The sequence below is a fragment of the Lonchura striata genome, chromosome 1 (assembly GCF_046129695.1).
Source record: "Lonchura striata isolate bLonStr1 chromosome 1, bLonStr1.mat, whole genome shotgun sequence".
NCBI lineage: Eukaryota > Metazoa > Chordata > Aves > Passeriformes > Estrildidae > Lonchura > Lonchura striata.
Window position 1 is genome coordinate 139,410,704 of NC_134603.1, and position 12,618 is coordinate 139,423,321.

The 12,618-nt window shown below is 38.7% G+C and overlaps 1 protein-coding gene across 6 annotated transcripts in view; it reads left to right on the plus strand.

Annotated features, from left to right (window-relative positions):
- Positions 1 to 3,515: 3,515 nt before the first annotated feature.
- The window catches only part of KIAA1217 (KIAA1217 ortholog), a 231,108-nt gene continuing 222,005 nt past the window's right edge, over positions 3,516 to 12,618 (plus strand). For 3 of the 6 annotated variants that reach the window (XM_077788524.1, XM_077788528.1, XM_077788527.1), the window contains exon 1: positions 3,519 to 4,206. In XM_077788524.1, the coding sequence (XP_077644650.1) occupies positions 3,987 to 4,206 (220 nt within the window). In that variant the 5' untranslated portion in view covers positions 3,519 to 3,986. Of the gene's footprint in view, positions 4,207 to 12,618 lie in introns of all 6 variants that reach the window. The other 3 variants (XM_021533124.2, XM_077788523.1, XM_077788530.1) reach the window with 2 other exon arrangements.

Consider the following 12,618-nt stretch of genomic DNA (forward strand, 5'->3'; position numbering starts at 1 on the left):
TTCATGCTGAAAATGTTATGCCATCTGGTTACTTGCGTAATTTTGTAAAGAGAAGACTTCATTAATTTGCAGTTTTAACTTCTGCACCTGCAACTTCCATTTACTGGTGTAGCAGTTGTTGCCTGTCATTGGTTTAGAAAGAGTCTGCTGAAGCTGAAATATTTCTGTGTACGTGCCTTTCTGTCTTTAGATACTTGCAGGCTGAAATCTGGGGGAGGATTTGGTAGGCTGAGAAAACACCACATCCTGAACTGTAAAGCATCAACTCCCAATTTTTCCTGGTTCACATGCAAGGGATCCTCTCCTCTCCTCTCCCCAGCTCTTTGTGTGCAAATGTAAACTCGAATTCCATGGTTGCCCAAAAAAGGAAATTTCAAGCTTTGCAAATGATCTGTTTGGATTAATAACATCTATAGTCACATTTCTTTTATCCCAGAGGGCACAAACATTTCTGAAGTTAATAGCAGTATCATAACCTATCTAATATGCTATGGTAAAAATGCCTTCTGTTTGCTAACACTTAACAAATTCTTGTTGTCATATTTCAGCAGCAATTTATTTTCTAGGCCGGAAAGAGGAGAGGTTAGTTTTAAAACTAAAAGAGCAATGTTTTAAACAGTGTATGGTTTTCTAAAAGTATTACTTGTTTACTTATATACGTGATTATTCAAAAGCAAGGACTGCACTGTTAGTCCCTTAATACTAATTTCTGCTGTGTGAGGCTGTGACGGAGTTTATTCATTGACCCAAAGCACTAGAAAACTTCCTACAGCACTTTATGAAAACCTGACAAACTGACCTGCTTTTTGCTTTATGGTAAGTTACACCACTGTGATATCTCTATCTAGCTGAAGTTGGCTGTCTGAAATCTGAGGGAAAAGGGGCTGGGTTTATTTTGACCTTTTTGTTTGGGGTATTTTTTGTTTGTTTATTTTTGGTTTTGTGGGTTTGGTTTGGGTTTTTTAGTTCAAAAGAGTAGCTTGGGGTTTCAAAAAGCCTGAGAGCTGATGAAAGACTTGCCCCCTGGGGAACTTCAATAAGATCCTGTGGTGAAGAAGGAGGGATTGGCAGGAAAGGACCTGCCCCAGAGCTGGGAGGAGCCCAGGCCTCCAGGGCAGCTGGGCTGGGGGGAGAGGAGCTGTGCAGGTGGGTGATGGGGAGCTGGCAGCAGCCCCACAGGCAGCTAAGCAGCCTCAGCCTGTGTTCTGGAATGCTTTATTTCAGGGTTTTGGGGGATTTTGGGGTGGAGTTTATTTGGTGTTTTGGTTTTTTGGGGGATTTTTTTTTTTTAATGGTTTGATGCTGATAGCCGGAATCATCAGCTTCACATCTCCTTTACTCTATAAAAAGCCTTAAATGCTTTTTTCCCCACTGTGTTTCAATTTGTGCTCATTGCCACTTGTCCTGCTGCTGGGCAGGACTGAGAACAGCCCAGCTCCCTCCCCTTTTATCCCCACATCAGATGTTCCTGCACATGGAAGAGATGCCTCCTCCAGGCTGAGCAGGCACAGCTCTCCCAGCCTCTCCTCACATGACACAGTGCCATCAGACACTGAGATAGTACTGAAAATAGTCACCTTTGACTGGAGTATTCCAGGAATTTCCCGTGTTTGAGGAACATGTTTGACTCACCCCATTTCTCTAGGGCTGTGTCTCTGCTGTGAGGAAAAAAGCTTTCATGTCAAAACCAGGATGTCGCTGTTCTCTTTCAGTGCAGAAGTGTCACTTTAACATCCAAATGGACAACTTAGGGCCTTTCCTATCAAAAGCTGATGGATGGACCTCCCTTTCCTCATCTTTTTAGCTAGTTAGAGAGAGCCTTAGGAAAACCTTGAATTCACAATGTCTTTTCTTCACTTAGAAATTATTTTATCTTGCAGGTAACATCACCATCTAGTTAGACTCTCCTTCACAGATGAGGTCATTCTTTCCATGAGCAACCTGTGATAAGGGTGCTTAGTTTGGGTGGATGTGTAATGTACAGCAATCTCAGTTGGATTTTACTTTAGCAGTAGTGATTCAAAAACTGAAATACTATTTTTGTTGTCACTCAGGACTGGATTTTATTTCACAATTGTTCTGTGTTTTGCAGAATTAAAATATGTCTTTGTAGTGTCAGAGGCATTACTATCATGGCTTAAAAATGCTTCTTAAGCATACAGCATTTGTGTCTGCTTGTGCAATGAGAAATCATAGTGGAAGATATTAAAAATTACAATTGACCAAAAAGTCCAAGATCTTGAGAGGGAATGACAGTACTTCTTAGGCTCAGTACAACTGAGCTGTCACCTACATACTGGGTTTCACATTCTCTCTTCCTTCTTCACTCATTCTTTACCCCAGTTACATGATTAACTCTCCATTCATCATCCTATTTCACCCCTGTTTCTGTTCTTCATTATCTTCTGCACAACCTGCTGTGCCTGAGCACTGCTAATGAGCCCAGTTATTCTCATGCCCCTCAGATCTCTCCTTGTGAGTGGAAATCTTCCCACTCAGAGTTCCTCCTGTCTTCATAGTATAATATGCAGAATAATATCATGGCAAGGCTTGCTGTATTGCACTTAATCTGGCCCACTCTTGATGGGGTAACAAAGTAAAAGACACCATGCTTTATAGAGAAGGCATAAACAATTATCTATTCAATGTAGAACTCCTGGAAACAATATAGAAATAACTTGCAAAAATATTTTACAGCACTGCACAATTGCCATCTCAGAAAATGAGGAATGGCTTTAATAATTAAGTCGCATTTTGCTCACTTTTTGCTTATGAAGTATTTCTCCTAAATATCTATTAGTACTTTAGCTTGTGTAATATTGATTTGCTTATGTTTGTTCTAGTTTTGAAATAAAATGGACCCTCATATTCTATTAGAGATGCAGCATACTGGTTGCCTGGGATATTGAGAAATACATTTTAAAATACAGCATTTTACTGTTACTGTAGCTGTGATGTTTTCTTTTGTTTGCACTGTGTTGTTTTTCTTTAGAAGTTGTTTCCAAAATTACTGTGAATGGAATTTTCTTTTCATGTAACCAAATGCTCTTTGTCTTGGCAGCATTCACAAGCACAGAGCTGGCAGAGAAAGTTAGGCAGGATTTGCCTGGGCATTTTCAAAGAAGAGCACCCAGGAACTGAGATTTGAAATAATGTAGCCTGAGGTCAGGAATTTTTTCTTTGGAGAGTCAGTAAAGAACATGATTATCTGTAATGTGCAAGAGCCAGGGGTTTTCTAGATATATATGTACCATTGAAATAGGAAAGTATAGTGGGCAATATTCTGTACAGTGTTGCTTCCTAAACAATGCCAATTAATAATAAGGGATTTGGGCCATTTTTCAAAGAGAGATGATATTTGCTGTCAATCCTTCCTTTCCTTTGGTGAGTTAGATAATACAGTTCTAGGAGAATATGCATCATTTAATCCAATTTGAGCTTGCACTGTGCTTAACTCAAAGACAAACGTGTTCTTGACATCAGGCATTTGCCGTGTAGCAGTGAAGCCGTGTGGTTTTGGCGCAGCGCGAGGAAATCTGCTGAAACAAGAAAGTGTTTGTTTGAGAGAGAGGGCTGGGAGAGGAGCGTGGGGGGGTCCCACATGCAGAGGTAACCCCATGCCTGGCTGGTTTCTCACGCTGTACCTGTGGAGGTGGAGCATTCCCCTCGTGCCAAGGTGCTCCTCAGTGCACGCCCGGAGCTCGAGGCAGTCCCTGGAAAAGGTTCTGCTCCCACAGCGTGGCTGGGGCTCAGCACCAGGACAGAGTCCTCTGTTTTACCCCAGCACACATTTGCATTCCACAGGTCTGGGAGACTGCGTGACCACCCAAGGCTTGGTGTTTAAAACTGATCAGGCTGGCAGCACAGCACTTCGCATCCAGCTGCGCTGCGCACACAAACTCCCCAGCCTCTGTGCTGGAAAGTCAGCTGCGAAGGATTTATTTTAGATATTGCTTTTGGAGCAGGTACATTCCTGCGCAGGCAGGATGTCCAAACCCTCTCGCTTGGCTCGACCTGTGTCGGCTAATACAGCTCCTAAATCGCCTTTGTCTAGGAAAGAAGATTTTAACAGCCGATCACGAAAAATTAGGCTAGGTGAAAAGATTTTGCGAGCTGGCAGCGAAGGAAACCTGGTTAAACAGCATCAGCAAGAGCAGGTGGAAATCACAGAAAGGCTTGTGCCACGGAGGGCTCCTTTCCTGAAAGGTAACTGGTAATTTCATGCTGCAAAAAAAAATATAGTCAAATGCTTTTGCAATCATTATGCTTTTAATAAACCCCGAGCATCAATTATGGTATAATAGGGGGGTATATGTGTGTATGAGTGTGTGTGTTGTTTCTAAACAACAGATTCTTGCACATAAAGCATTTGTTTTGAAAATAAAAGGGCTCAAAACATTTTTGTTGTTCAATTTTGGCTGAGTGCTGTGTACAAGCTAAAAAATGTTGAGCTGTCAAAATGTCAAAATCTTTTACAGTCTAAATGTGCCACTGTATTGTGAAGCTTTATTTAAAATAATGATTTGTAGTGTGAGAATGTGAGAAAGATTAAATAGGGAAAAATAAAGGGAAAATAGACATCAGTGCAGGCACAGAATCTTTAAACCCTGCAAGTAAAACTCTTCTTTGTGGGTCCTAACAAGGCAGCTGCAACTATTTCTTGTATAAAAACTAAACAGATCAAGTGTATTTGGAAAGGCTTATATGCTTTCAGAATGCAAACAAATGTGGAGGATAATATAAGATTACAATCTACTTTCACTGATCTGTTGAGCAATGAGCTGCAAGAGCACTGCCTTTTTTTAACTTAGTTTTTGTGACAGTACTCCTTAGAACTCCATTTAAAAGTAGCCATTTAATCTGCATGGTGTAAAATGAGGGTAAATTGCCATTCTATCTGGAAATAAAAGTGGTACTATTCTAATTGTAGTCTTTATAGAGTTTATATTTAAATATGAACAAGAAGTAGAATCCCTTCAGTACAGAATAGAAATTACTGTCCCTCGATCCTAAATCCATAGGAAAAAGAAGTGTACATTATAGACCTTTGTAACTTGAAACTGTACTTTCACACACGTGGCATCCAAGGTCACAGTTTTTATTCCCACCCGAATAAGGTTTAAAAGATTTTTTTTTTCCTGCAGTATGATTTTTATTATTTCACAAAGAAGGGAAAAGTGATGACACCTAGTCTTACTCAGGGAGATGGATGATCTGATTGTTTCTACAAAGGAAACTCTGTTTGAAGCACTTTATTAATGGCAGAAGAGAGCAAATAGAAAAGCTGGAGGTGGGAGGGCTTAAATTACTGGTCTCACTTACAGAATCTCTTGCTTATTTAGCAATGTAATGTGGAAACTCATTTTTGATCTTAAGATGTATTGCAGAAAAGTAAAACCTTTATTAAAAAAAAAAAAAAAAAAACCAACAAAAACAGATGTACAATTCCTTATGCCCTGGTAACCAATATCTGTTGATTTTATAGTAAATTATGTTTCCCAGTCAAGTTTTTAAAATTTGAAAACTTTCATAGAAAATCCTGTAACAGTATGTTTTCCACCAAGTTAAAGTTTTTTAAACAGCAGTTTATTTCCTTTGTGTTTTCTCATTTATTTGGTGCATTGAGAAACGGAAATCATGCAGGATTTCCAGAACAAACAGTGTATCCTTTTAAGGGATGTGATTATTATGGCACTCTCTGTTCCTTTGTCACTTTACTCACTTTATCAAAATGTTGTTTGGCTATGTAATGCTTTACAACTTCAAGCAAAGGTTGCACTCACTGCTTAGAGTTTTAGGTGAAATTTCTAAGAAGGGAAATCTAGTGTATATCAGTAGTGCTGCAACATGGCTCTTGCTTTTAGTATTTATAGATTACACTTACTGCCTTCTTGAGCATGAATTAAACCCTGTTAAGTACTGTCTTTCTGCATTGGGATGGTTGTTTTAATTTAGACAAGATGTTACTGTGAGTTGTTTTGGTAAGAGATGTTGAAGAACAAATATTGATACTTCTGAAGGGAACATACTATAAGGGTGATGGAAATGCAGAGTGTGGGTTTTTTTCTCTGGAAATGGGACTGGCTGGATGACCCCCAATAAATTCCAAACACTGGCCAAAGTGGTTTGAAAGATGTTTTGTGAAAAGCAGATACAGACCTGGGTGGTGGAGGGACAGCAGATATGGCAGAAGCCAAAAGAAGCATAGAAGGCACAAGGCAGGGCCCTGGGGCAAGGCTGAGTAATACAAGAGAGAATGAGCAGCAGCCAAGGTGGTTAAGTGGTCTTGAAGTGGTAAAGTGGAAGAGGTGGCAGAGGGCAGATGTAGGCTGAGTGAGATGGCTAAAGTAGGAAGCATAGTGTGGGAGACAGAAAGCTCCTGTGGGAAGAAGACTGAGGCTTGGAGGAGAAAAAAAATGGTGAAGGAGGAATGGCTTTTAGGTGGATCAAAGGGGATGGAATGGAGTAGTGGGAGCAGGAGGCTCTGTTACGTGGGGACTGGGGTCCTAAACAACCTGACATGGAAGAGGAGTTTGACCAAATTTCATTATTTGTTGTGTTCATGTCAGTGAAACCCCATAGTTGTGTGTATGTGCTATTCCTTAAAAGCCTGGTCTGTGCACAGGAGATCAAGCTGGCTTGTCTGGATTAGTTTTTACTGTTGAATTTTACGTGGGCAACATAATGCTATTTCTGGTATCTTTGAAAGTTTTCAATTAATACCAAGGAGATAACATGCATGAGTGTTGCTAACAGACAGCAATCCACCAAGCTCAGTGTATCACAGATAGGAAATAAAAAATAGTGGCTGTAATTTTAACAGGACTGTAAAGCCCAATGACTCATTGTAATTACATTATATGTTGGGGGTGTTTTCTACAGGATTCTTGCCCTGCATTGTGCAAGATGAGTTGTAGTTAACTGAGAAGTTGGGTTCTATTAGCAGGGGGCAGCTTAAGGCAGAGACAAACGGAGGTAAAGCCATTAAAGGTCCAAGTGGCCACTGAGGTCTGTGTGGCAGAGACAGACATACTGCTTCAGCTTTCACAAGGGAATGCTGGCTGTGTGGATTTGGTTTTTGGTTTAGTTGCTGGATGTGCAAATCCGATTCCATGAGTTCTGATTTGCAGAGCTGAAACCACGTAACAGTAGCTGAAGTCAGTGTCAGCTGCAATTTTATTGCATGAAGTACTGTCTAATGCAGAGGACTCAAGAAGGTCATCTTGTACTTACCTGTTACTCTTCATCTGAATTTAATGGACAACTTTGACCATAATTTCTCCGGATGACAGGTTCATCTTGCTAAAAGAGAAAGGAAGGAGTAAGATAAAATTCTTATTTTATCATGAGGAATACTTAGACCCAGGCTACAAAATTTGTTGCTTGGTCTTCAGACCAAGAGTAGGAAATAGGGTTGCAGAGATAGTCTGAGTTTTGGCTTTCCCACCTGGTGAAGGACTTTCTTTGCAAACTAAACATAATTTAAGGATTTGCTGGTTTAAATAAAAATGGAGATAGGTAAACCTTTCTTTTTTAATTTTCACTTTCATGTCTGAATCAATTAAAATAGGATTTTTTCACCTCTGGGATATGTTACTGATTGGAAAACTTTATGAATTTCTGTTACCTGTACTTTCCTCCAACAAAAGCAGAGAATGTTTGTCTTTTCAATTTCCTTTCTCTGTGCCCTTTTATTGAGTTTTGATATTTGCCTTATTACTTGGCTTCACATTGCTTCACTTTGCTTTATTTTTCACTCTATTTTTCTCCATTACAGTTTCCTCCCTGGTTTCTCCTCTGCCCTTTACTTTGCAGTTCATGATGATTGGAATGCAAGGCCAATACTTTTAGTCTAAACCTTTTGTTATCTCATATATAGTTGGATCCAAAACCAGACAAAACCTGTTTGTTCCACCCCTAGTTATTAGAAGAGGGCCAAAGAACTTTAGGGATATAGTGGGATTCATAACTATGGTCTCTTCATGCAAAGCAAGCAAGAATAGCACCATAGAAAGTGGAATAAATTGCATTTTCCCTGTTTTGTTTTTATTACAAACTCCAATGACCATATAACCCATATGTGTATTACTAATTACCTCCAAGAACATTGTGGTTTTTAAATAGATTTAGAATAATGGCCAAGGTTTGGAAATTATTCTGTCTGACATTTGAGTAATATCTATGGAATGTTTAAGGCTGAGAACTTTATTTGTCAGGAACTTCTATTTCACAGCATTTCCTGACAGGGATGTACCTACAAATACAGAACACATGTAAGACTAGGGGTTTGCCATCCAAGGAAGTTCATTATTAAAAGAATAGCAAAGGAAAGAATGTTAGTATTTAGCCTACAGTATTTTTGTTTCCTCTACAACTGTTTTAGATTCATGACAGTAGAGAAGACAGACCTTATATATACAGTACTTGTATATAAAAATGTTCATTATCTCATAAATTTAATGCTAGCTTTCTTCTTTACTACCAGTACATTTTTTTTTTCAATTTGAAATGCAGCTTTTCTACTGTGATCTTAAGAAAAAAAAAAAAAAAAAAAAAAAGAAAAATCAGAAATTTTACTGTCTTTTAGAGTAGTCAGAAAAACTATAGTGAAACTAGGGTTAGTATTGGATGTGCAACATAATACAATTAATGGTTCAAAATTTTGAGCTTGAGACATAGCTTTGATAACATATAGGGATTATATTGTTTCATTTTAGTATATTAGTATTAGAAATAGAGAAGTAATATGGGCCATTAGATTACAAAATAAATCTAGATAAAAAATTCAGGCTGGAAAGGAGCATTATTTAAGATAACTCTTGGAATTTATAGTTGCAATGTAGGAGCAGAGACCAGGCATGAAACAGTAGGCATTCTTTCAATTGCCTACATGAACATTTATTTCTATAGCTGCTGAAGGATGACTTCACCTGGAGGATGAATAGGGCAGCTGAACATCCCTCCTTCCAGTTAAGATTATGCAGTATATAAAGTGGATTTATGGTTATTGAAAACTGAATAGCTGGACATTTGTTTAGGAAAAGAATAATTGGCCTACCTCTGTTCTTATTTGCTGTGAGACTGTGACTCAGACCCAAGTATAAAATATACTTTAGCTATTTTTAAGCATGATTTCCTCCAAAAATTGGTCATGTCAAATATATCTGGCAGGCTTTCTTTCATTGGTAACCTTTTTACCCATTATCTGAATTTGTGCAATTATGATGGAGAGGTAAGGGTCTCAATAATACTGCATTTCTATGATATACTGTATACACTGAGCTGTGTGGGATATGCTGTTCTCTACCTGTCAAACAGTACATGTCTATATTTTTCTATAATACTGTGGAAAATTGCTGGCTAGGAGGAGAAGGAAGACCTGATTGATATTGTGTTCAGGAAGAGCTGCAGTGTGTGCTCAACTCTTCTTGCACATCAGAGAGTTCACATGTGGGTGACACCTCATAAAAGCCATACCCAAGGGACAAGCCTGGATTGGAGCTCACAGCTCCCATAATTCACTAGTGGAGAAAATTCAGATTATGGATGAGATTGCATGAATTCTGATGTCAATATTTTGAAATAGAATGTATACTGCAGCCTAAGTATAATTCAGTTTACCAAGTCAGTAGCCAATTCCAAATAAAAATAAAAGAAAAAGCTGCTTTGGAAACCAAGTTACAGTAGTTGCCTTGCTTACAGAACTATTTTTCAATTGCAAAAAGTATATCCACTTTAAAAGTTCTTCCTCTGGGACCTGGCAGGAAAAGGAGGAGAGCTCTATACATCCCCTTGGGAAGCTCAGGATCTTCTGTTTGTTTTGCTGTAAAGTCATGAAGGATGAGCAAAAACTTCACCAGTTCTCTCCATAGCTCTAAAAAAGCTTAAACTATATAGATGAAGGATTTTGGAGAGGTTACAATTTTTGGGGAAATTAAGTAATTATTTTAATAATTTTTGAATGTTCATTTTTCCTTAAATTATGTATTTTTAAAATCTGTTGGAGGTTTTGGAGTCTAGATTAAATTAAGGGAACTAATAGATGTCACAGACTGTAGGTATTCAAACGTTCCTCACTGGATTCTTGCTCTGTAAAGCAACATATCAGTATCACTTTCACACCTTTAGGATGTAGGTATACATTTTATACAGAGTATATAACTTTCACGTATATACAAAATCTGTAACAGTGTAGGAATGTCACCTAAGTAATATGACTTAATTGGAACCGTAGTATTTCAGTATTAGAGATTTCAGTAGGTGTCAGTCAAACAGTACCATGCAAATCTGAACTAATTTAGCAAAATTTGAATGAGAAGGCTCAGAAATATTGGTCCTACAGTCAAAATCCCCTCAGGCCTGACTGTTTCTGTGAAACAGGGTTTTTTTTCTATCCAGAAGTGACCCTAATAATACAGGGTGTATAGTTTTTGAGTTACCTTTTATCAAAACAAGAGCTAGTGTGTTTTGAATTGAAAGCATGACTTTCAGATTTATCCATGTATTTAATGTTGTGGATATTCTAGTAGGTTAAAAAGTTACTTGTGAGTTCTATGTTAGTTTATTTGTGTGATGTCAAGACAGAAGTTTTTCTACAGATGAGAGGTTTTTGACTGGAAATGGAAAAAACATCACTGAAATACAGTGAAAAGAAATAGCAATGCTTATCTATTTAACATGTACTTGATAAGCTTGTGTATCTTTTCTTTTTGGTGGATGGACTGTAGTGTCCTTCTAGGCTGAAATTCAGCTCCTATCTCTATCTGTTGTTATTCTTGTCTGCTAATTAAGTGATGGCTCAAACTTCCTTTAATTTTCAGGTTAGCTCACATCATCCTCTGAAATGGGATTTTCAAAGCTGGACATGGTGCTCCCTCACTCAGTGCTGTGGAAGGATTATGTTACAATTATTGTGGATAAATGTTTATAAATCCTAGTGCAAGTACAGGGTTTTTTTTTTTTTTTTGCACAATGGCATGGTAATGTTTTAAGCTTCTGATTAACTCCTAGAGCCATTTTTGCTGCTAATCATCTTCTAACTTCAGGCATTGAGGGCTTTCCCCTGACCCAGAAACACAATCATTCTAGCTGATCTTAATTCCTGAATCCTTTCTAGTATTAAAAGTGTAGACACAACATCAGCTCTTTCCAAATCTTCTGGTATTTCATCCATCCTGAGTGAATTCAGGTAAGTATTAAGAATGCAGAAATATTAATATGTTAGTCCTTGTAGTGCCCTAGGATGAGATTCGTAAGATCCCAGCACACTGTCTGGTTTCATTCCTTTCCTTTTTAGATTTTCTTGCTGGTATTAATTATGGAAGACACATGGTCACAGCTGACCCTCTTCTTGAAGTCTGATATGAGAAAGGCATTCAAAATTCTGCTTTCCCCACACCATTTGTTAAAAACTGTCTTTTCCCATTCAGTAATGGATCCATCTTTTCTTTGCCCTTCCTCTGACTACATAAGGCATTTATGCAATAAGTAGTCACCCAGGCCTGCTCTTCATTTTAAGGAAAGGCAAACTGTTCAGGGCCCAGTCATGAACCAGTTATTCTGAGTAAAAACCAAAAAAGGCAAAGCTGCAAACACATGAAAAATTGAAACATCCGGAATGCACAGCTAGCTGTCTGAACATATCCAGGATATTAATATCCAGACATATAAGAACAGGCAAAGTTGTACTATTACTGGAAAATAAGTTTTTATGGTGGCCATCTCTTGCTGACATAGGTTGAGTTTTGTCCTGCCCTAGATAAAATTTATCTTGAGACTCGTACTTTGAGTTTGTGAACATGCTAAGACCCTTGCTGGAGCTTCAGCAAATAAGTAACTTCCCTTGCAGTGAAAACTTTGGAGACCTCTCCTCAGCCTTCTATCTTCCATTAGGCAGATTCATCTGCAGCATCTAGATGTGGCATAGACAGACTTCATTAATTGTTTGAAATTAAACTTTCTAGGCACCCCTTGTTAGAAGACACGGGAAAAGAGGTTTCGGCAGAGAAGGTGTAAGTGCAGCCCTGCTGTGTGAGGTGCAGGCACTGCCTGGCTATCATGCAAGCTTCACAGACATCTGTGCTGCATCTTGGCTATCACCTGAAAGGTGCATCACCTTCTTTTGAGGCTGCAAATGCCTCTTCTGCCAATGATACTCTGCCTGTCTAAAGATGGTCCCCTCTCTCCCCATACCCGTATGGCTGCCAGAGCCAGGAGATTACAACCTCTTTCTCTCTCATGTATCAGTTTCATTAGGGCAGAGGATAAATACTAAGCATATCATTAGTGAGGGTGATCAAATAGCATCTGGAGGCGTTAAAATTAATCCAGCAGTTTGAGACCGACATCTAGCTTCCCTTAAACACATTTTATGCTGACCTGTAAGTCACTATTTTGTGGCACAGATTTTTCAATGAGGCCTTGAAGCCTTTATCATGCGATAAATGACCTCATTTACATGCTGGACATTCCAGGCAATGTTAAAATCATGCACTCAGTTCATGCACTAGCCATGCAAACTCACATGTTACACTTGGCTGTTTTCCAGCCTGCACATCTCATTGTTCAGTTTGCTTTTCCTACTGAAACTGTGCCCACTGTTTGTCATCTGAGGCTCAT